At 35.3% G+C, this 23154-nt stretch overlaps 1 protein-coding gene across 1 annotated transcript in view; it reads right to left on the bottom strand.

Annotated features, from left to right (window-relative positions):
• The window catches only part of LOC129220214 (Y+L amino acid transporter 2-like), a 50492-nt gene extending 28466 nt beyond the window's left edge, over positions 1–22026 (bottom strand). The window contains exons 1-2 of the mRNA XM_054854579.1: positions 19855–22026; positions 1894–2019 (exon numbers count right to left, since the gene is read on the bottom strand). Coding sequence (XP_054710554.1) covers positions 1894–2019; positions 19855–20329 — 601 coding nt within the window. The 5' untranslated portion in view covers positions 20330–22026. The remainder of the gene's footprint in view (positions 1–1893; positions 2020–19854) is intronic.
• Between the last annotated feature and the right edge of the window lie 1128 nt (positions 22027–23154).

Raw genomic sequence — 23154 nt, 5'->3', positions numbered from 1 at the left:
GATTCCCTTTTTCCTGGAATTGAGAATATTTAAGCCTTAAGCGTACGACAATGTAGGAGGAAGTGGAGCACGTTCGTACACCTGTTTTCAAAAGCCATTGTATTTTATCACACATATTTTCAGACGTTTTTGTTGTTAACCTCTAGGGTATAATTCCTATCATCGTCAAAAAAAAAAAAAAAAATGAACCAATTTAACTAAGAGCTAATTATGCCATCTTGGGTTTTTTTTTTTTTTGAACTAAGTCATTTGTATCAATGTTCCCCACGTACGGGGCACATTGATACGGACCTTGTTCAGTTTGATATAAGGTGCGTACATTGAGTGATTAAACACAGTGATAAAAATAACACAAACAAGTGTATATCAATCTTGACAAACCTTTTGATGAAGCTACGCGAAAATAACATTTATAACACATCTTAAGTTGCGAAAGTCAATAAACTTTGCATAATCAACTTTTTGTAATAGGTAGGTATACATTTTTCTTTGCGATAACACATTGACTACAAATTATGAGCAAAAAATGGCGAGAAAATACGCTAAGATATGTGAATAGTGGTGGTTGAACAACATCGGATAATAATATTATGAATCATAATTTTACCATCATGAGTCATTGCATAGTATAAAAAGAGAAATTGACAGAAAATGAAAGAGTCGAAGATGTTCTCTTAGTTCCTCTTGCAATCAAGGGAGGAGGCAGTTTGCGAATTACATACATCTGATAAATAAACAGATGCCTTATCTGGAACTAAAAGGGAAAACACAAACGAAGTAACGAAGTTGACCCTGTTTCCATCGCAAATAGGACACTTGATACTCATCTCGGTCATACAAAATCTGAATCTTACCAACCTAATGTACCATACTCTTTCTTTTTTAGGTTTTTTAGGAATTGTAAGAGAAGAAAGTCATCAACATTAATCTCGCTCGAGCACAACTGAACAACGTCAAGGTCGCTGAAAGTCTCGAGAGAATCTAAAGATGCATATTCAATTTCATCTACACATCAATGTGCCCTACCATCGAGTGTATCAATGAGCCCCTAGAGGCCACTTTGAAAACATAATGCTTTTGTAAAAAATCTAACAAGTTAGAAGGAAAACGCAATAAATTCATTATACCAATGTTCTAACCTGTGCATATAACTGTAGTTGATGATCGCTATTCCACACCTGCAATGTGTTTACAAGCAAAACGGCGAAAAATTACTCGGCAGGTGCAGAAACGTATTGTGTCCCTTTGATAACTTTCTTTCAACTGATGGGTGATGAAGCTTTGCTGGAAACAGGGCCACCACTGGCACCATCTCTATGTCATTCTGTGAACGTTTCACTCGTTTCATTGTCAACACATTGTCAGTGTATATACGTGGCCCTTGTGTCAATGTGCCCCACTCTCCATAAGGTGCTGTGTATCTGTGAAAATATCGAGTGTTCAGCAAACGACAAGAGGGTAAACTTTAGTTTTCTAACATTCAAATTTCATGCCTGCACTGCATTACGATTGGTTCTGCTTTTCTCTTTGAATATTATTTCTACTCTACAATGAATCTTTCTCGGCTCGCCTAGTAGTTGTCCGAGCTGAATATGGTGGTTATATTCTAGGCATTGACAAGCGATCACATCCACTCATCCACTGCACAATAACACCAATACTTTGATTCGTTTTGGTAGTATGTGCACTTTTTTAGGCAGTGCCGATAGTGCCCTATCCCTGTCTAAAGAACTCGAACATTTTTCAGAGAGGTACGTTAATGCTTTCGAAGAAGAAATGTGGAGTTATGTATTAATGTGTTATTCTTACAATATTTTATCAAGAATTTTAAAAAATATAAATAAATGTTATCATTATTAATGCAGGTGATCAAGACTTATATTTCATACTCACCACGTATTAAGAAGAACATCCCTGTTGAAATAACCACAATTAAAGCAGAAACTTTAGCGAAAGTAAAGACATTTTGAACTTTTGTCACCCAGTCAACATTTCTGCAGTTGACGTACGTTAAAAGACCTAAAAAATGAAAGTTCATGGTAATCATTATCTTCCAAATTCCACTCTTGGAAACACTGAAATTAGAAATAAAGAGCTTCTGACATGGAAAAATTGTTGACTCGAGGTGTTAATACAACGAAACAATAGCCAGTGCCGCTATGTTTGTTGATAATGGTTGTCAACTGGATGGAATTAAAGTTCAAATTGTGGAAAAAAACAAAAAGTTCCGTCCAGAACTAAACGAGCCTGCTTTCCTGTATACCATATAGTAGAGGAGCAAATGGTCAAATTTTAGCTTCCGTGCGATTTTTGTGATACAATTATGAGAGTTAGCTTTTCTGAAAGATTTTGGCACGAGGAAAACAAATTTGGATGTTGCCAACCTCGAAAATGGTGTAGGGAGCAAAGGGGGTAGTTATAACTGAGCTGGGCAGCAAGTGATCTTCCATTAAATTTTTTGTGATACAATTTCGAGAGTACGTTTTTCTGAAAGATATTGGCACAAGGAAAACGAACTTTGATGTTGCCAACTCCGAAAAGGGTGCAGGGGGTAAGGGGGGGGCGAACCAACTACGCTGGGGGGCGTGTATAATTCTACATGCAATTTTTGCGATGCAATTACTGGAGTTAGTTTTTCAAAAAGGTATTGGCAAGAGAAAAACGAATTTGGATGCTGCCAACCTCGAAAATGGTGCAGGGAGGCAAGGGTGCGGTAGCGGTTATAACTGCGCTGGTGGGCGGGGGGGGGGGGGGGCAAGTGATTTTTTGTTCTCTTTTTGTGATACAATTATGGGAGTTAGTTTTTTTCTGAAAGGTATTGACATGAGGAAAACACATTTGAATGTGACAATCCCAAAAATGGTGCAGGGGTGCGGTTATGACTGCGCTGAGAGGGTGGGGGGGAGTGCAGGGGCGGCATTTCAGCATTTCATTCGGGAGGTCAAGTTTCTTAAATATATATTACCACAGTGCGGTCCCAAACACACATTAGCTAACAGGAAGTGGTCATAAAATCGGTATAATATGACTAAAAATTAGTGTTTAGAAACAATTAAAATTTTTAATCACTTTCTAATAAGTTGTTATACAAAACATCTCGATACTAAAGTTTTATACCTTTTGGAAAAGTTTTAATGCATGAGTTTTAGAATTCAGAGGAGGCAAGGAATCATGTAACTAATCTATCAGTGTTCAGTACCCAGTGACGTGCTGTTTTGCCAGTACAGCTAAACATAAAAGATGATGAAAAGGTTCATGCCCTTCAGCATCTATGAATTTTTTTCTCATTCTTCTTCTTCTTCAAGGATTAGGCAAAAAGTCTGTTCCGGCTTCTTGGTCGCCTCACCGCTTCCTGGGCCTACTACGGTCTCGTTTGCCCCTTGGTCTGTAATAAAAGGCTGCTCTTGGAAGTCTCCCTCGTGTCATACGTCGAACATGGTTTTTCCAATCGTTACGATATTCCGCAATTTTTTCATTGAGACTGAATATCTGTAATTCCCTTCGAACAGATTCATTCCTTATTTTATCTAGGATAGTGCAGTTCTTCAGTGATCGCAAATACTTCATCTCTGCTGCTTGAAATCAACTAGTTTCTTGACTGTTCAAAGTCCATGTTTCAGAACCGTATAGTAAGATTGGCACTGCCATAACCTTATAGAACTTCAGTTGTGTTTCCTTTCTCGTTTTTCCCTTTAGGGTTCTTGTAAGGGTTCCACATATATGTTCAAACCTATGTAGTTTGTTTTGGACATCATTGTCGTGGTCAAAGGTGATGTCACATCCTAGGTAGTTGAAGTGCTTCACCTGTTCAATAATTCTATTATCAATAACAATTTTACTTCTAATTGGCTCTTTACCCCTAAATGCCATTGTTTTAGTTTTCGGGATTGAGATCTTCATATTATATTCTTGGCATATCTTGTGGAGCATGTAGGTGAATCTTTGAAGATGAGCCTTTCATATCAGACACACCGTCGTTACTCTGGGCACACAAGTATGAAATATTTAGCCTATATGAGAAAATGTCTTCTTTAGTTAACATTAACCATGGTTCTCTATCAGTTTTCTATGTTCTGAAAATGCCGGAAAATACTTCATGAATTTCTAAGTCATCATCCAAATAACGAAAAACACTTTTTATAGTCTGGGAATATGTCGAGTTTCATCAAATAGTTTCTGAGAACCAGCGAGATTTTTTTAAATAAACATTGAATTGCGACTTTCATAAATTGAATTCACCCATTTTTTTACCATTCTGCGCCAAAAATTTGGGGGTGCGATTGCCCCCTCTTGACCCCCCTATTTGCCGCCCCTGGGGGAGTGGTTTTCCGTTCAATTTTTGTAATACAATTACGAGAGTTAGTTTTTCTGAAAAGTACTGACACGCGGAAAACGAATTTGGATGTTATCAACCCCAAAAATAGTGCAGGGGGCAGACCCCCTGCAAATATATAGGTAATATATATAACATATATCTGTATATAACTGCAAATATATAGCTCTATATAACTGCAAACGTTTGACAATTTGTTTTGAACATTTGTTAGTTTACAAGTTTTCAAAGCTTAAAATGCTTAAATCCATTAATAAAAACATCATAACGCATAAACATCAGAACTAAAAATTACATTTCGGAGTTATTAAGAGCTCCGTTTTCAATGCAAAAGATGTGAATGTATGAAGGAAAATGAATTCGGCTAAGGATGATCTTTCCATTGATAAGCGAAGCAATAAGGTGAAAGGGCGCCCTTCCCCCCGATTTTGGAAAAATAATGCAATTGCACATTTTTGTATTTTTTTCCTTTTTCAAAATATATTCCTCCCCCCGTATTGAATTTGTACCCTGTCCCCGGGCCGTCATTAGGGGGGGGGGGGTCAGTGGGTGTATACCCCCCTCCACAAGCTTTGAAAAGTTAGTGCTTTTACACATAAGTGGGCGTGGTTTTTTGTTGTTATGAAATTTGCATTGAGAACACACCCTTAGTCCCCCTTGAAAAATTCGAAAATGACGACCTGTGTAGGATAGTGTGGGCCCATTTGTAGGACAGTGCCAATAATGTTCGAGACCAAAAAAATTTAGAGCAGGATGAAACCCATTGGAAAAGAAAGAAACTAACAAAATTAATAGGAAAAATAATTTACGGTCGATCTGAGTTCAGGAAGGGGGAGGAGGAGGGGCGGGATTAAGGGTTGAAAACGGTTTATCACGATTTCTAGCAAAACTACGAGTCCTATCGAAAAAAAAAAAAATAAATGACAAAGTTCTTGGTAATAAAAAGAACTACAACTTTTATAATTGTACTTTTTTTTACATAAACTCAAAATTTATGCGAAAAATTCAAAAAACCGACTTTTTGGTTATTTATTTTTATCTCCCATTAAAAAAATGATTCTTTTCACGAAACTTGGTAAAAAGTTACCTTTTTATGTTTCAAATACACTGCAATATTTTTGATTTAAAATATTTATTTTTTCTTTCATTTTTGATTTAATATTAAAAAAGCATCATAATTTTCAATCGAAAAATCTCACGGTAAAATATCTGATATATATTTTTTTTTAAGTGCGTGTTTTTTTCGTTGACTTTTTTTTTCTTGGTATTATAAATTTGTACAGCAGAATGGAAAAATTTCGCAGGAAATGAAAAAAAAAAAAGTTCGAATTTGAAAAGAAAAAAAAATCATCCATTACGTAAAATTTTAAGCTATTTATTAAAATTTACACTTTAATTACTCAAAAAATGTAAGTTTCCATGTTAAATTGCTAAATTTAAAAAATTGAAAATCCATGGAACTTAGAGATTGCTAAAAACACGCGAAAATAGTTAACAAAAGTCGACATACAAGCAGCATGATAATGCGCTTTTACTGCAACTAAATCAGGCACATTTCTCAAACGAACTATAATGTTTTTATCGAAATCATTCTGTGTGTTTTGTTTTTGAATATGCTGTAATTTGTAATGTATTATCTCTTGCATTGTTATTTTTAACAGCTTCACATATTCAATGTTCGGGTACCTATTTCCCACTTCCGTACGAAATATTATCTGAAGGCCAGCGGCGTAGCGTAGGGGGCAAAGGGGGCACTCGCCCCGGGCGGCACATTGCTAGGGGCGGCAAATTCTGTAACACTACATTTACATCGAAAAAGCTTTTTTTTTAAATTTTTTTTTATTAAGACGGTGCTTTGCTTGGGAAGTATTACTAAATTAACATCAAAATGCTTTTTTTTTACTCTTCAGTTCTAACTTGTTTTAGGAAATTTTTCTCGTTGAGGCACGAGCATGAAATATTGGATGCTAACTTGCATGCGGACTCTTATCACTGGCGCTGCATAGAAAGACGAGAAGTGAGAGGACAATTTCGTTAGAGATGATTATAAATCACAAAGATTGACAAGCAGGCAGAGGCGGACTGGGTCCCCCAAGCGGGCGCCAACTTTTACTACTAAAAGGCACGAAAGAACTGAGGTTCAAGGCGAGGTTCAAGGGCGCAAAGGTTTTAAAGGTGCAAAAATAAACGAAAGCGCACAGGTTTGAGGGCGTGAAAAAACGAAGGCGCACAAGTTCAAAGGCGCGAAAAATAAATAAATAAAGCAAACAAAGTTGCACAAGTTTGAGAAAGTCAAAAAAAAAAAAAAACGAAGGCACACAGAGGACGTTCGAGGGCGCATCCGCCTCTGCAAGCCGCGTTTGCAACCTTGCAGTGGCCGGTCCGCCTCTGCAAGCAGTCACTGCCTAACGTGACTGCGCCTCCACGTGTTTCCCTTGACGGGACTAAAAAACCTCATGCGCCCTCGTTTTTTTTTTCTTTTTGCGCCCTTGTACCTGAGTTCCTTTTTTTTCTGCGCCCTCGAACCGTTTTTTTTTTTAATTTTATTTGTGCTTTTGAACGTGTGCGCCTTCGGTTTTTTTTGCGCCCTTGATCCTGAGCTCCCCCCCCCCTTTTTTCGCTCTCAAACATGAGCGGTTTTTTTTTTTCCTTGCTCCCTCAAACCTTTTTTTTTCCATTTTATTTTATTCGTGCCATCAAACATGTGCGCCTTTGGTTTTTTCCCCCTTTTTTTGCGCCCCCCCCCTCGAACCTGTACGCCTGTTTCTTTTTTTGCGCCCTCAAACCTGTACGCCTTCGGGGGGGGGGGAGGGGGTCTTTGTTTTTCGACCTTGAAAACGTGCGCCTTCGTCGGTTTTTTAAATATTTTTTTTTCTTGAGTTCTCAAACTTAGGGACCATTTATTGGTTACGTAAGGATGATTTTTGACCCCCTTCCCCCATATCAGGGTAAGTAAGATTTCCCCCCCCCCCCCATCTTACGTAAGATTCCATTTCATTTTTCAAAATGATAAAATAACGAATCTTACAACACTGGAATCGTTATTAAATTCACTATTATTATTTATTTCTTAAAAAACCACTTTATGCAAAGAAATATTTACTAAAAGGAACCTAGACTGCATGTTTTTCGACAAATATCTTTTGTATATGATGCGATACTAATTAAAAATAAGACATTCCATACACAGTGCGATTCTTTTATTATATTTTACACTATTCATTCTTGAGAAACAAGTAAAAAACAACTCATCCTAATACTTTTTTTACCTTCCAGAATTAAATGAAATATGATCCCTGCACTTGACCACGCGATTTCTAATGTAAAATATCGACTTGGAAAATATTACGTAAGAATGGGTCTGACCCCCCCCCCTCCCCAAGTAGGGGTATGTCGAGATTTTTCCAATCCCCTCCCCCTCGGGACCCTTACCTAGTTAAGGAATTGCCCCTTATGCGTCCTCTTCTGTTTTTTTCTTCGTGCCCTGGGACGTGTGCGCCTTCGTTTTCTTTTCTTTGTACCCTCCCCTCGAACCTGTGAGCATGTTTCTTTTTGCTCCCTCAAACCTGTGCGACTTTTTAAATTTTTATTTGGCCCTTTGAACTTGTGCGCTTTTTTTTTTTTTTTTTTTTTTTGCGCCCTTTGAAGGTCATTTTTGGCGCCCTTTTAGGGGACCTAGTCCGGCCCTGGTAGAAAGATCCATTTTTGGGTCCAAAACGTAAATTTCGAATAAAGAAAGAACTATTCATCGAAATTTTTTCGAAAATGCCTAAATTCTTCCTAGCAAATCTGAAAATTTTAACGAAATCGGTCCGGTAGCTTCTGAATTTACCCCGGTGCACATACATTTGGATTTTGTGTTTTATTTATGTAAAGAAGATATTAATGCTGAATTATAGGCACACATAATTTCATTCGTAATCTTCAGTAAGATCGTAACTTCAATAAATATACATAATCCGGGAAAGTTTGTGACTGAAGATCGGTGCTTCAAGATTTATTATTTTTTTAAATTTATATTTATTTCATTTTAGTTATTTATTTATTTATATATATTTTTTTCAACCAGAACTTTTTACCGGACATGGGGCTCATAGAAGTGAAGCCGATACTTGGATTTTACATCGAAAAGTAAATGATTGCACATCAAAAAATACAATCGAAAACAAACTGTGGAAAAAAGAAAAAACAGTTTTTATGATGATTTTTTAAATATTTTAGGGGCGAGTACCACCTTGAGAGAGTTCCTCCTAAAAATGCTCATTTTTTTAAACTTTTCTTTTCTCTAGTCCCCCAGAAGAATGTTAACTATTAATATAATGCTCCCTCCCACTCCAAATAAAAATTTTTGGCTTAGAAGGAGTTTGGAGGGGGAGGAGGTTGATCACCAGAACTCCAAAACGGGGTGGGTAATAGGGGGAAATAGTGGTCATATTTGCAAATTTTGGACCCCCTGCAACTAAATCTGCAGGGCCTCTTCCCAGAGACCAGCAGTGTATATTTGCAGCGTTAATAAGTCTTGGTGGTAGTTTTTTTTTTTTTCAATTTTTTTTCCAGTTTCTTGGGTCATCGGGCCCCAAGGCCGTGCCCCCCCCCCCTGCACTGCGGATACTGCGGGTACGCAGATCCGGGCCTGCATATTTGGATTCTGGGGGTTATTTTAAAAAATGACATTTTATGCAACATTTCACAGAAATGATTGATGCAATCGATATTGATAGTGTTGTTAAAGAATTTCCGTTGATAAAAAGTAGAAAATTTAAAAAATTTAGGTTAAAAAGAAAAAATCTTTTTAAGTATTTAAAAAAAATGTATCGATCAGGTAGTTTATAATCATATATTTTTCTTCTTCTTCTATTCAATAAAAGGTTTAAGAAATACTATACCAGTATACACATTTTTAGATGACGCTTTAAATGCTTTTATCTAGTTAAAATATTGTCTCTCATAATGCAATAATTTTTGAAAAATATTTATTAGAATTTTTCGACCAACAGTAAGTTGTTGACTGTTGACAACTGTTGAAGTAAGATTATATTAAAATGTAAAAACATGCTTCAGATAATAAAATCTTGTTTTCGTTCTGTAAAACATTAATCACATCGTTTTTTTGTTGTGTATGCGTTTTTATTTATTTATTTGTGTATGTGTGTGTGGGGGGGTGCATATAGCAAGACAATGTAAGAGGGGCGGCAAATTTGGTGCCTGCCCCGGGCGGCAGAAACCTACGCTACGCCGCTGCTGAAGGCTACAACGTTCTATATAGACCATTCAAGTATATAAGTTATCCTCATACATAGAATAGCGAATATCGCTGATCGACTAATGCTCTGACGTCACCATGAAGAGAAGTGTCGACAATAAACACGAAAAATTTGAGAATTTAACATCAGCTTTAATTTATCGAACTTGTCAAAGTCAGTATAATGAGACCCAGTGGCGGATAAAACCGATTGTTTTGGGAGGGGCCATCCGAAATTTTTGAAAAAACTCCGAGCTCCCCAGAAATTTTATTAAAATGAAGTTTTAAAAACTCAATTTTCAGGGTATCGAGACATTAGGTGAGTGGGTGGATTTAGGAATCTCTATCGAAAATGTTTCAAAATTTAAATTTCCGAGTAATTTTTGAAAATAAGGAAATTATAAACGCATTTTGTCAATTTTTGATGATGTACGGAGAAAGGTCAGGTTTCGGGCGCTGGCCCCAAAATACTTTTTTAAAATAAAGCTTAGAAACCAAAACATTCTGTCATTATGCATTGAGAAGTTCGAAAAGAGGAGGGATGCTCTTTTAACTCCTCAACTGTCCAGCCTAAAAATGCACCTTTAGGTAATGTTTGCTTACATTAAAGGAAGTGTGAAGGTGCTTAGAATCCTTCCTTCCCAGTAATATTTTGTTTTTGAGGCTCTAAAAATTCGATTTTTAACTATATTTATACATATTTTGAAAGGGATGGAAGATTCGTGAGCTCCTCCAAAATCCTCCTTTTAAAGCTATCATCACAATATAAACTAGGGAGGGAGGGGGTCCTATCAAAAATCGTTTGTAATTGAAGTCCCAAAAATACAAATACAAAAGTGACGACCAGCAACAGGCTCTGGGCCCAGCTAGACTGGTCCTAGTCAATTTACAATCCCCAGTGAAGATCAATGGCCCTCTTAAAACTGTCTACTCCTTTGCTCATTACCACCTCTTCCGGTAAGCTGTTCCAAGGTTCCACTACCCTGCTAAAATAATAATTTTTCCTAATATCCATGTTAGCCTGAGATTTAAATAGCTTAAAACAATGACCCCTTGTCCTGTTTTCAGTGCTAAACTTTAGCCCTGTAACATCATTCGTTTTAATAAATTTAAACAGCTGAATCATGTCCCCTTGGTCTCTTCTTTGCTCAAGAGTGTACATTTTTAGCCTTCTGAGCCTGGAATCATAATCTAAGTGGGAAAGTCCACTTATTGGCCTTGTAGTCCGCCTTTGAACCCTTTCCAATACATTAATGTCTTTCTTAAGATAAGGAGACCAAAACTGAACAGCATACTCCAAATGGGGTCTTACCAAACTTCTATATAAGGGCAGAAGAACTTCTTTAGATTTGTTTGAAATACATCTATTGATAAACCCAAGCATCTTATTGGCTTTGTTGCTAGCAATGCTGCACTGTTGGCAAGACTTTAAATCCTGACTTATTAAGACCCCCAGATCAGTAACTTTGTCTGCCTGACTAATGACTGAACCTTGCAAATAATAACTTGTACACTTATTTCCATGCCCTAAATGTAGCACTTGACATTTCCCAACATTAACAGCCATACCCCATTTATCAGCCCACTCCGTAATATGATCTAGATCCTCTTGCAACTGATTTGCTTGTTCTTCATTTTCTACAGTCCCCATAACTTTGACATCATCAGCAAAACAATTCATGTTCCCAGAAATATTTTTGTGAATATCGTTCATAAAGACAATGAACAAAACAGGCCCTAACACTGATCCTTGAGGAACCCCGCTTAAGACCTTACTCCAATTAGAATAATTTCCCCTTACAACTACTCTTTGTTTCCTTCCGGTCAGCCAGTTTTTTACCCAAATGAAAGTTTTCTCTCCTATTCCTATATCAGCTAATTTGCTAAGTAGAGCAACATGCGGTACCTTATCGAAAGCTTTTTGAAAATCAATGTAAACAACATCTACATTCTACAGGCTTCTTATTGTCCAATGCCATGGTAACTTTGTCATAGAAATGTAATAAATTAGTTGCACAAGATTTACCTTTCCTGAAACCGTATTGAAAACTAGTCAATAGATTTAATAGAAAATTTACTATCTTAATTTTCATCAATGTTTCAAAAATTTTGCAAACCACTGAAGTTAGACTCACAGGTCTATAATTTCCCGCACTCCCTTTAGACCCTTTCTTAAAGAGCGGTGTAATGTTAGCCAGCTTCCAGTCCCCTGGCACTGTCCCCGAATTATAAGAAGCATTGAAAATGTTTGCGATTACATCTGCTAATTCCTCTGCACATTCAACTAAAATTTTCGGATAAATATTATCAGGCCCCGGAGCCTTAGTCTCTTTAATTTTTTTTAATGAAGTAAAACGTCATCCCTGGAAAATACAAAGTCCTCAAGCTGTACTATAGCTTGTGTCTTGTTGGTGTCAACTGTTGAGATACAGTTATCGTTAAAAACACTCGAAAAAAAGTTATTAAGAACATTAGCAATATCACTATCGTCCTGAATTAAAATTCCGTGCTCATCAACCAGTGGCCCAATATGACTATTTCGAACTTTCCCCGAATTAGCATATGCAAAAAACCTCTTGGGATTCCTGTTTATGTTATCTGCCAGTCTTTGCTCCAACTCTCTTTTCTGAATCCGTACCAAATACTTAAATTTACGCCTTGCCTTACAATATTGGAGCCTATCTGCACTATGACCTGTTTCTCTAAACCTATGAAAAGCAGCTTTTGCTTGTAATTTAGAGCGTCTTTAGTTTCCCTGGAGAACCACATTGGCCAAATTTTAGTGTTGACACCCTTTTTCCTAAAAGGAACATGATCCCTAACCGTATACTCTAGATTTTCCTTAAACTCTGCCCACTGAAGATTCACATCGCTATTGTCCAATCCAGAAGAAAAAACTGCATTCAAACTCTGCCGAAGTGCCACAAAGTCAGTATTTCTGAAATTGGGCACAAACCTGAAATTCTCTACTTTGTGCATATTAAATTTAATCCCAAACCTAATACTGTTGTGGTCACTATCTCCAATGTGTTTCCCTACACATAACCCCTGAACGGAGCCTTCCATGTTGCAGAAAACTAGATCCAAAATCGCGTCCTGTCGAGTACTCTGAGTTACAATTTGATCTAAGAAACAGTCACCAATTACTTTCAAAAATTCCTCTTCTCTGCTATTACTATGGTAAAAATTATTCCAATCAATTCCTGGAAAATTAAAATCTCCCATTATGATGACTGACCCCTTGCTAGAAATGTCACTAATAATACTAAACATCTGTTCGTCTTGACCCTGGCTTAAGTTGGGTGGCCTATAAATGTTCCCTAAACGTAATTTATTTCCCTTATTGCTCATCAACTCCAGCCAAATCATATCAATCTCATTAGGTTTATCATTAATTACCAATTCATTGCAAGTTAAAGTGTCGCTGACATAAAATAAAACCCCACCACCTCTTTTACCTACTCTATCTTGTCTAAACAAATTATACCCAGCAATAGATAATAAATCATCATCACTTTCGGTAGCCCATGTCTCGGTAACTCCAATAATATCCAACCTCTCGTCAATAATTATGCTTTTCAATTCTTCCATCTTGTTCCTAATACTACGGGCATTTGTATAAAAAACCTTAAGTAAGCCCATCTTACTTTTATTTAATGCTGCACGATTATTTAAATCCCAACTGTTAAAATCTTTTCTCTTATTAGCCACCCTATTTCCATTTCTACTAAAATCCCAATAGTTAGTACCCTTTCGAATTCTGCTCCTTAAACCATGCCCCCCATTCCAACTTAGTTTTTTGATTCTGAAGCCTCTAAAACCAAACCACTCACCATTTTGACCCCTGTAGAGCTCAGATGCAGGCCATCCCTAGCAATCCAATCTCGTTTACATTTACTCCACACATCAATAAACCTGATACTACGCTTAACGCAAATTTCCTTGAGTACCAGGTTCATACACCTAGCCCGTTGGTTTAACCAACTCCTATGCACTCCATACCTGGGAAGCAAACCAACCACTTGGACATTTGCCGAACAGTTGGTTGCTTTGTCCAACAGGGAATCCCATTCCTTTGTAAACTCATCGTTGTTACTATGGCCTACATCGTTAGTTCCCACCCACAAAGTAACTACATCCTCTTTATTAAATACCCCCTTCTTTTCAGCAACCCTATTAACATCTCTCACCCGAGCCCCTGGCAAACAACATCTAGCCATCTTACGTCTAACTCTGCCTATTGAGTTTCCCACCTCACGCACCATTGAATCTCCCAAAATTATACCCTTTGTTTCCCAGTCAGTAGCCTCAGCAATAACTTTCCCCTTTACCTCTGGAATTTTCGCACTATCTAACACACAGCTAATGCCCACATCCTTTTTACTAACTTCCTCCTTTACCTCTGGAATATTCCCACTATCTAACACACAGCTAATGCCAACCTCCTTTTTGCTAACTTCCCCCTTTCCCTCTGGAGTGTTTACCCCATCTACACGCCTACAGCCTAATGCTAACTCACCCTCCAAAGTAAGCATCCTAACTCTGAATTCTGAGATTTCAACACAATTTGTGTAAATGAAATCCTTCTCAGACTAATCCTTCCCCTTAAACAAGCAGAACATCTGACATAGGTCACAAGAAATCCACTTGTCCCCTTTACCACTTTTAACCTCCTTCATTATGCATATAACTCCCATTCTAGCTCAAAATGGTACACTTAAAAAGTCAATACAAAAATACAAAATTGGAGAAATAATGCTAATTATTAGAATTAGAAAGCATTGGAAGTAAAAGATACAAATATTACTAAATCCTAAGACAAGCAGTAAATTAAAATAAACAAGTTACACCCTAAACAGAGCACTCAGGATTAACAACAAGAAATCAGCACAATTTAGGCTTAGCTACACAGAATAGAAAAACACTTTAAGAAAGCAAGTAAATCAAAAATAAGACTTAAAAGCACAAGAATACTTAATTATATGATAAAATACAATAAAAATATTGAAACTAAAGTAGTAAAATAAACAATTACAGTAAAAAATCACTTATCTCAGGAGCAGCAAAAACACTCCCCAGCAATTGTAGCGCCCTCTAGCGCCTTCTAGCAACTGTAGCGCCCCCTCAGCCTCACCTCAAAAAATTTCATTTAAGTTGCTTTTAAGCAAGTTAAGTGATAAGGGCTGGATAAGCTAGTTTCCGATGACATTTTTCCAAATAAAAGACTAAAAATGCAATTTTTTGCTACATATAAAGGCATTTGTGAAAGGGTATGGGAAAAGGAGGTTCTCTCACTAGTTTCGAAATTAACGCCATAAAAACGAAATTTAAGGCTCTCTTTGGTCTTGTGAACAGTAGGTATACTCGGAGAACAGCAGCATTTAAAGATCGTCCAAGTGTCTGTTGAAATCAAGAAATGATGCAAAAGATGGAGAAAAATTTTGGAAATAAAAGTTTTGTTTTGAGGATAGGGACATAATTTATCTCCCAATTAAGGCCTATACTTCTTTTTCAGTAAAACACATGTGTTAAATTTTGTTATCTTCTCATAATATTTTTTTCTTTTTTTTTTCCTTAAAAAAAATCCTACAATCACAAGGCCCCCATGGCCCCCCCTCTAGATCCGCCCCTGATGAGACTGCAATAGCTACCTTTCGTACTTCAAAACAAAGAAAATCAAAGGAAGGAAAAGAAATAAATAAAGACGCTGTCACGTTTAATTTCCAATCTCATGGCGTTTTTTTTTCTTTTGTTTTTTGTAATATTTCAAAAGAAATAATACGAACGGTTTTTAAACAATAATAAAAGAGATAATGCATTACAAATTACAGCATATTCAAAATCAAAACACACAGAATTTCGATAAAAACATTGTTGCTCGTTTGAGAAATGTGCCTGATTTAGTTGCAGTTAAAGCGCATTATCATACTGATTGTATGTCGAATTTTGTTAACTATTTTCGCGTGTTTTTTGCAATCTCTATGTCATTTTTTTTAATTTAGCAATTTAACATGGAAACTTACATTTTTTAAGTAATTGAAGTGAAAATTTTGATAAATAGCTTAAAATTTTACGTAATGATCTTTTTTTCTTTTTTTAAATTCAAACTTTTTCGGTTTTTTCATTTTCTGCGAAATCTTCCCATACTAGTGTATACATTTTTTTATACCATCAGAAAGTAGAGATTCCAACGAAAAAAACCACGCACCGATTTTTTAAAAAATCAGATCTTTTGACGTGAGATTTTCTGTTTGAAAATTATGATGCTTTTTTAATATTAAATCAAAAATGGAAGAAACAATAACTATTTTACATCAAAAAACTGCAGTGTATTTGAGACATAAAAAGGTAACTTTTCATCATGTTTAGTGAAAAAAATCGTTTTTTTTTATGGGAAATAAAAATTAAAAAAAACAAAAAGTCGGTTTTTTGAATTTTTCGCATAAATTTTGAGGTTATTTAAAAAAAGTGCCAGTACAAAAGTTGTAGTTCTTTTTATTACCAACAATAATTCACAGAGAGTAGTTTTCGTTCGCAATAGGGGCAACCCTCCGGGGTTTCCTTATACAAATCCAGTTTTCGTCAGATCTTTGCCAAATTTTGCACATTAGTTTCATAGTCAGGATTTCACATAGTTTTTTTTTTTTCGCCCCAATGGAGGGGGGAAGGGGGATGAACCACCTAAGGATCTTTCGACAGAAAATCCGCGAAATGGAATGTTTACGTTATTAATAACAATGACTGAATTTTTGAAATTGAAAAAAAAAAAAAAAAAAAAAAAAAATCCAAGATGAAAAATTTTAATTTTGAGTCATAAAATTGCTCTTTCTACACATTGACGGGAAATTTTTACACATTTTTTTTAAAGCCTGGTTGTCTATTACTACAACGATAGCGCTTTCCCAATCTGTTTCAGAAAATCTCTGAAATAGCTTATCTGAATAAAATCAATTAAAAAGAGTTTTAAAAAACTCAGCGAGCCAAAAAGCTGGCCAAAAGTCGAAAATTCAAACTTTACAGCCTGACTTTTACCCCATGTGTCAAAAAACGTAGATAAATTCGGCATCTCGTGGAAGTGTTCTCTCTTTACTGAGACTAACCAGTCCAATTTACCAGCAGTCAGAACTTAGCATACTTTCGAGATACTGCTGTCTTCGTTTACAGCACTACAATTTCTCTAACTCTAAGTAACTTCATTGAATTAATTCGTGCGTTAAAATTAATTTATACCCGGTTTGTGCACTACTATTTATCAGTTTTTAATTATTTTAAAGTGCTATTCTTTATGTTAATGTGGTTCCTCAAACCTCACAAAAATGACAGTTGTTTTTTTACATTTCCTTATGTAAAGGAAAGAATTTAAACATGTTGTACTCATTTGTACCAATTGTAAACTATATCCAAAGATACTTCAGAGTGTCTATTTCAATAATCTAAACTAAAAGTTTGCCCGAAAATATAATAATGCCATAAATAGAGCAGATTGAGGTTTTTATTTATTTTTCTTCTCCGATGTATTTCATGTATTTTTAGGTTGTCAGGCTTCAGCTATATCTATGACTCGAAAGCAACTGCATAATATTATAATCTGAAGTACAGAAAGGCCCTTTGATGGAAAGTTTTAAATAATTAGTATACAAAACTAGCTTAAATTACAAATTGCCCTTCCGAAAAATAGCCCAAATTGAGAAACACCATTAACAGTTTTCTAACTGTTTACAATCGTAAATGGACATTGGACAGCATGTAATAAAATGGAAAGCAACTTTTGGGAAAACAACTAAGAAAGGTTAAATAAAGTGGTTATTTTACCAGTATTGTCAGTTCCGGCTCTTTTACCAAAAGGGAGAGCTAGTAAGGAATTCGGAGAATCGTGTGAAAGATCGAAGAGTTGAAAAACAACGGAAAAATGTCTAGTCCAGTCACTAAATACTGACTGGACTAAACTTAGTTGCAAAACAACTGTTCCTTGCAAAAAATGGGGTAGAAGATTTTTTTTTTTTTTTAATTTGTACATATGGGTGGAAAAAACAAGGTATCCAACACTCTAGGAAAAGTTTTGGGGGACAAAAAACTACGAGTACGATAATGTGAAACTTGTTGTTTTATTTATTTTTTCTTTTTTTTTAATTCTTAAATTATTAAAACTTAGTTACATTAAACTTACATTTAAATTATTTAAACTTTTTTCAAAAAATCTCTAATGCAAAGTTTAAGGAACCCTAAATTTCCTACAACTTTCTTTATAGCAACTTTTTTACAGCACAAACAGTAAGCCCCGAGTATTATACCACGTTCTTGGCTCCCAATTGGTCAGTTGTCGAAAGAGGATGCAGAAGCGAGAAACAATCATTTCTTCTGACCCGATTTTGGTTAGCATTAGATCAACATGAAAAGAAAAAGAAACTCTATAAAAGGAAGCCTTAAATTTAAAACCTTTTTGTTTTGATGATTATAGTTATAATGATGGCGAAAGATTGTAGACTTCCGTCATCATCATCCCAACTACGTTTAAAAGTGTAAATTTTCCATTAATATGGCATATTTTAGTTTATATATATTTTACTATGTCGAATAACTGCTAAACATTTGGGTCATTCCTTAGAAAACATAATTTTTGAACGCAAATATTTTTCATTTCGAAACCTTTTTTTTTTTCATTCTTACATGAAAGTGTTACGTACTTGAAGTAACCATAAACAATGGACCTAGCTAAGTTCCATTTATTTTACTCATAAATCAAAACAATTAAAAACTGCCTTGTTCACGGAGAAAAAACTTTTAATATTTAAAAATCGAGGCCAATATAATATCAAAGAATTAATTTTGTTAATTGTGCAAACAATCAGTTATTTTAATGATTAGTGGGAATATAATATTAAGCTCTCTTAATTAAAGTACGGTTTAGTTAGTAGTTTCAAATGTATGTTAAAAATAGTATTTAGTAAATTTGAGGATATACTGGCAATTTATAATTTTGGTAGAATGCCTATTATTGATGCATTTCCCCTCCATCATTTATTTTCCCCTCAGAAATAATGACATTCATATGGTCTGTCACGGAGGTGAGGAATTTACCATTAATATAGGCCTAATAATAGATACATTTTTCAGGGAAATTTTTTTCTTCGTTGCTACAATCAGCACATGTTAAGCATATGAAAACATGTTCACTTCTTCTTTTACATCAATTTACATCCCTGAAATTCAAGTTCACGGAGGTGAGAAGTCAGAATTACCACATTAAGTTTTTAAAGAAGAATGTATATTCTTGCTTATCGACAAAAACTTCACAACTTCAACTATGACTAAAAATAAACAAGGGGGCTCCCTTGTATCATGGAAAATAAAATTTGATGTCATTACTGCCACGTGTTAATGAGGAATGGCATTTTCTGTTTAGGTGACGGAAGTGAGAATTTATTGTGCGACATAACTCCTTGTCCTACTAAAACGAACTAAAACACAATATTAAAAAATTAAATATACGTAAACAATTAGTATTTGAGACACTTGTGAAAGGAATAATCAATAAATAAGTATATACTTTTAATTAAACAATTATTAAGCATAATAAACAGTCACACCAGGTGTGTGACATGCCATGGAGGTGAGAATTCACATTTTGTGAACCAAAAATATACTAAAATAAAAATTATAATTAAAAAATTGTTCGCAGGTTAAAATAGATATATTTTTGATGAAATTAAAAATCATTGTTAATGAATTGTTCCTTAATGTTTTTACAGTAAAAGCCGTGTGACAAAAAAGTTACACTTTTTGAAGAATGACCTATATACTAGATAATCACATTAATATTATTAAATTGGGTAGCTTTCCTCTTATATGCCCAAGCCAGTTCGTAGTCTATATAAATATTATGCGTTGCATTTGAGTAAGCATAATTAAAATTATACATATAACTAGAGCGAGTTTATTATTAGCACACATTTTTAAGCGAAAAATGAGCATAATAACCATTTATTTGATAATTTTAATTCATGGCCAGTTTTCGGGCTCAAATGCTCGTCTGTGCGACGGTTCCGTCGTCGGACTTTGTGATTCATCGTCCTTTTATGCACTGATGAAGGGGTTTGGTTTTATAATTCCGAAACACCAGTTTGCAGAGTTTTTTTTTAAAACTCTTTTTAATTGTTTTTATTCAGGTAAGCTAATTTAATTGCTTTCATCTGTACATGTATAACCATTGTTATATTTTTACTCATAGATATATTTATTTTTTAATTTGGAAAACAAAAATACTTATTGATATACTCACATAAAACCAGCGCAGCAGTCAGACGCAAAGCGTTCGGTGGTATAGAGTGGCAAGGGAAAAAAGGCTCCAAAATGTGATTGGCGAATACCAGAGACTGCACTGCTCCTGAAATCGGCGAAGAAAGCACCATCCTCACCCACAGGTACAGAAAGGAAAGGAAGTCTCCAAAACAGATCCGCAAGTAGGTGTAGTCTGATCCCGATTCGGGAAAAGTGGTTCCAAGTTCCATGTAGCAAAATGCGCCCAACATGCAAGTCACACCCGCTGCACACCACACGATGAGAGACATGGCCAGAGATCCAGCTTCTAACAGCACACCCTTAGGAGAGATGAAAATCCCTGTTCCAATCATGCTGCCTATGGTGAACATGGAACCACTGAATAGGTTCAGATTTTTTTGGAGCGAAACGCTCTTTAGAGGTGATTTCTCGTTTGCTTTTTCCATGATTAGAGGATAAGTTTCCAATTCTATCATTTTCTCTCTTCAGAATAAAGCGACGTACAGTTTTTATGCGTGTCGATAAAGACAACAGAATTTCGATGATGATTTCCAAAGAGCGTAGCTGATGTTCTTGTTTTGAAATATTTTAAAATCGCTCTATTTTCCCAGCCGTGTGCGAGTATAGTGACTGTATTTCGTTCACTGGACGCAAGCCAAAAAGTGCACGCTGCAGTATGAACTGTCTGAAACGTCTCAAGTTTGTTCTTCATGTCTATTTTAGAATTCTAAATCTGATACGTAAGATTTTTGTCGATAGTGAAAAAGTGAGTTATCTTAGCTTTCGTTAACAAAAAAAAAAAAGTTCTGTTACTTCAGATTGATAAAGCTTTGATAATTTCAAATTTTGTGAATTAATTTTCGTCTTATTTATCTGTGATTTTTTGTTCAAATACTTGCACATCGTAGCTTCCGTAAAACGTTCTTAAGGGTAAATTGGACTTAAAAAGATCAACTCAAACAAGAGTTTATTCAGCGTATAAGCACACACCTTTGTTCTTCATCTATTGTGTTGATCAAAACATGAAGATGCATATACACATTTTAAAATAAAAACAGCACAATCTTATGATCAACTAATAACCTTAGCTGTATTAATTTTGTTCCAATCTCAGTGGAAAGCATTTTGCACCTGTAACTCCACAACAACAAAACAAAAGCAAATCCATTACTTCAGATGATTTTTCTCCAAACAATATAGATTTCTTCAAAATCACAAAGGTACGTAAAACGATAAGAATTGATAAATAAATACTACTTTATTTTACATAAAAAGTTGTTTGATGTTTGATATTTGCAACTGAACAGACAGCGCCATCAATTTTGATCCTTCATTTATATGCATAGTTACTTCATTAATGTCGTTCCTTGCTCACATATAAAATAGATCATATATATTTCTCATGATTTTTCTTTAAACTTCACAAGTACTCTGCTTCCACGGAGTAATTCCTTCTCACTAGTCTTCCTTACTAGTTTTAAGTACTTGAAAATGGATAAATAAATAAACAAAAATAACTTCGTTCGCAACACAAGTACTCTATGAAAAAAATCTTCTGACGTCAAAAAATGTTAAACTTGTCGAACATTGTTCGAGTCTTCAGAGAAGGTTTTCTAAAAAGCAACCAGCTTATAATTGGGACTAGGAACTAATAATATCATTGCACAATCACTCACACTAGTATCACGTATTATAATGCCAACAAACAGTTTTTGAAAAGTCATCCATAGCACAGCAAGACGCTAACAGTCATTTACAAAATAAAATTGCTGGTTGAAGAATGAAGGTGTTTAAATAATGATGCAGAAGTAATCTTTGGTTGGTAAACATGAAAACTAATTCAAATGCTTCGAATTCAAAGTTTATTTACTGAAGGAATCATAAACCAAAAGTGAGATTATAAGAATGTCTGGAACAGTAAAATGGTATTTACCTTCAGCACTAGACGCACGTAATTGTGACATTCCGCGGTCCAAAACCTTTTCCTGATAAATAACTATGTTCCAATGTAATAGATACTTTCGTGTGCAAAGTATCAAACACGTTTTTTAAAAAGTACTGTAACACATTGCGTCAGAGAAAATATCAAATTCGACACCATCAGAGAATTAATCAGATCTTCTGAGACAATTTCCCAAAACATCGCGATTTAGCAATCATAGCTACTGGATCTGCACCCGCAGCGTTTGTGAAACTCATTGTAATATTCTTACGTCACAGCCGTTCATGTTTATGCACCTGGGAAAAAACGAACTGTTCTTCAAACACATTGTCTGAGAATCTCGTGATACATACATTTTGGGGGAAGACAATAACAATTCTTTCACCTGACGAAAATGCTATAAAAGTTCCAATACATAGCTGGAACAATGAAATGGAAACTTCAGTATTAAATCATCAAAGCTTGTTTCTTTTAAAAGGGTATTTTGAAAGAAAATTTAGGGTTTTAAAAGCAAGGCAAAAACCTATCCTTACAACTAGGGTAAAACACATAAATGTTGACGCAAGTAGTTGGCAATTATAAATAAAAAATCAATTAACAAGAGATATAATAAAATTGTTCAGAAATTACAAGATCAGAAAATTATATTTGAACTCGAAAACGGAATCAAATAAAATGTTAGGAAGCAGCAGGGGGGGGGGGGGGGACAGATGCTGTTGCCGATAGCACCAGGGGGGGGAGCAGTCGAATGCTTTTTTTTTTCCTTTTTTTTCATTATTTGTGACTGATATATCTCAAGAAATAATACAAGGATTCAGACAGAATTTGGTCTACCGGTACATCTTAAAGAACGAGTTGCTTATTTATTTAACAAGTCTAAAACTACACCACGTAAATTACAACTCTTGCTCAAAGTTATTGACACTGGCCTTTTAGAGTACTTGACCTAAAATTTTCATTATTTTTGCTTCAAATTATCAACTTTGAGACCTTGTAAATAAAAAAGTTTATCAGATGCCATAGGTTTATAACCTCAAATTATAACTATAGCTGTGCCTCAACTTTTTTACAATTGGCGCATTGAGTTATTAATCTTGAAACTTGACTTACCTTCGAGGGTCACTCACGGCTTTAGTAGACATCCGGACATCAACAAGGCAGAAAAAGTAACGAAAAATAGCATTTTTAGTTGACCCTTTGCCCCCAAAGTCAAGAGTGAGTCACCAAATTATTCATGCTAGCATGCACCTAGTATGAAGTAGTGTCCATATTTTTCAAAAAAATGCTTGGGTCAGTCACTGCTTTTGGAGCAAAACGATCATTTATTTATTACCATGTATTCATGATCTTAAACTTTGA

This window comes from Uloborus diversus, chromosome 4, assembly GCF_026930045.1.
Source record: "Uloborus diversus isolate 005 chromosome 4, Udiv.v.3.1, whole genome shotgun sequence".
Taxonomy (NCBI): Eukaryota; Metazoa; Arthropoda; class Arachnida; order Araneae; family Uloboridae; genus Uloborus; species Uloborus diversus.
This window is presented reverse-complemented; position numbering and strand designations above follow the sequence as displayed.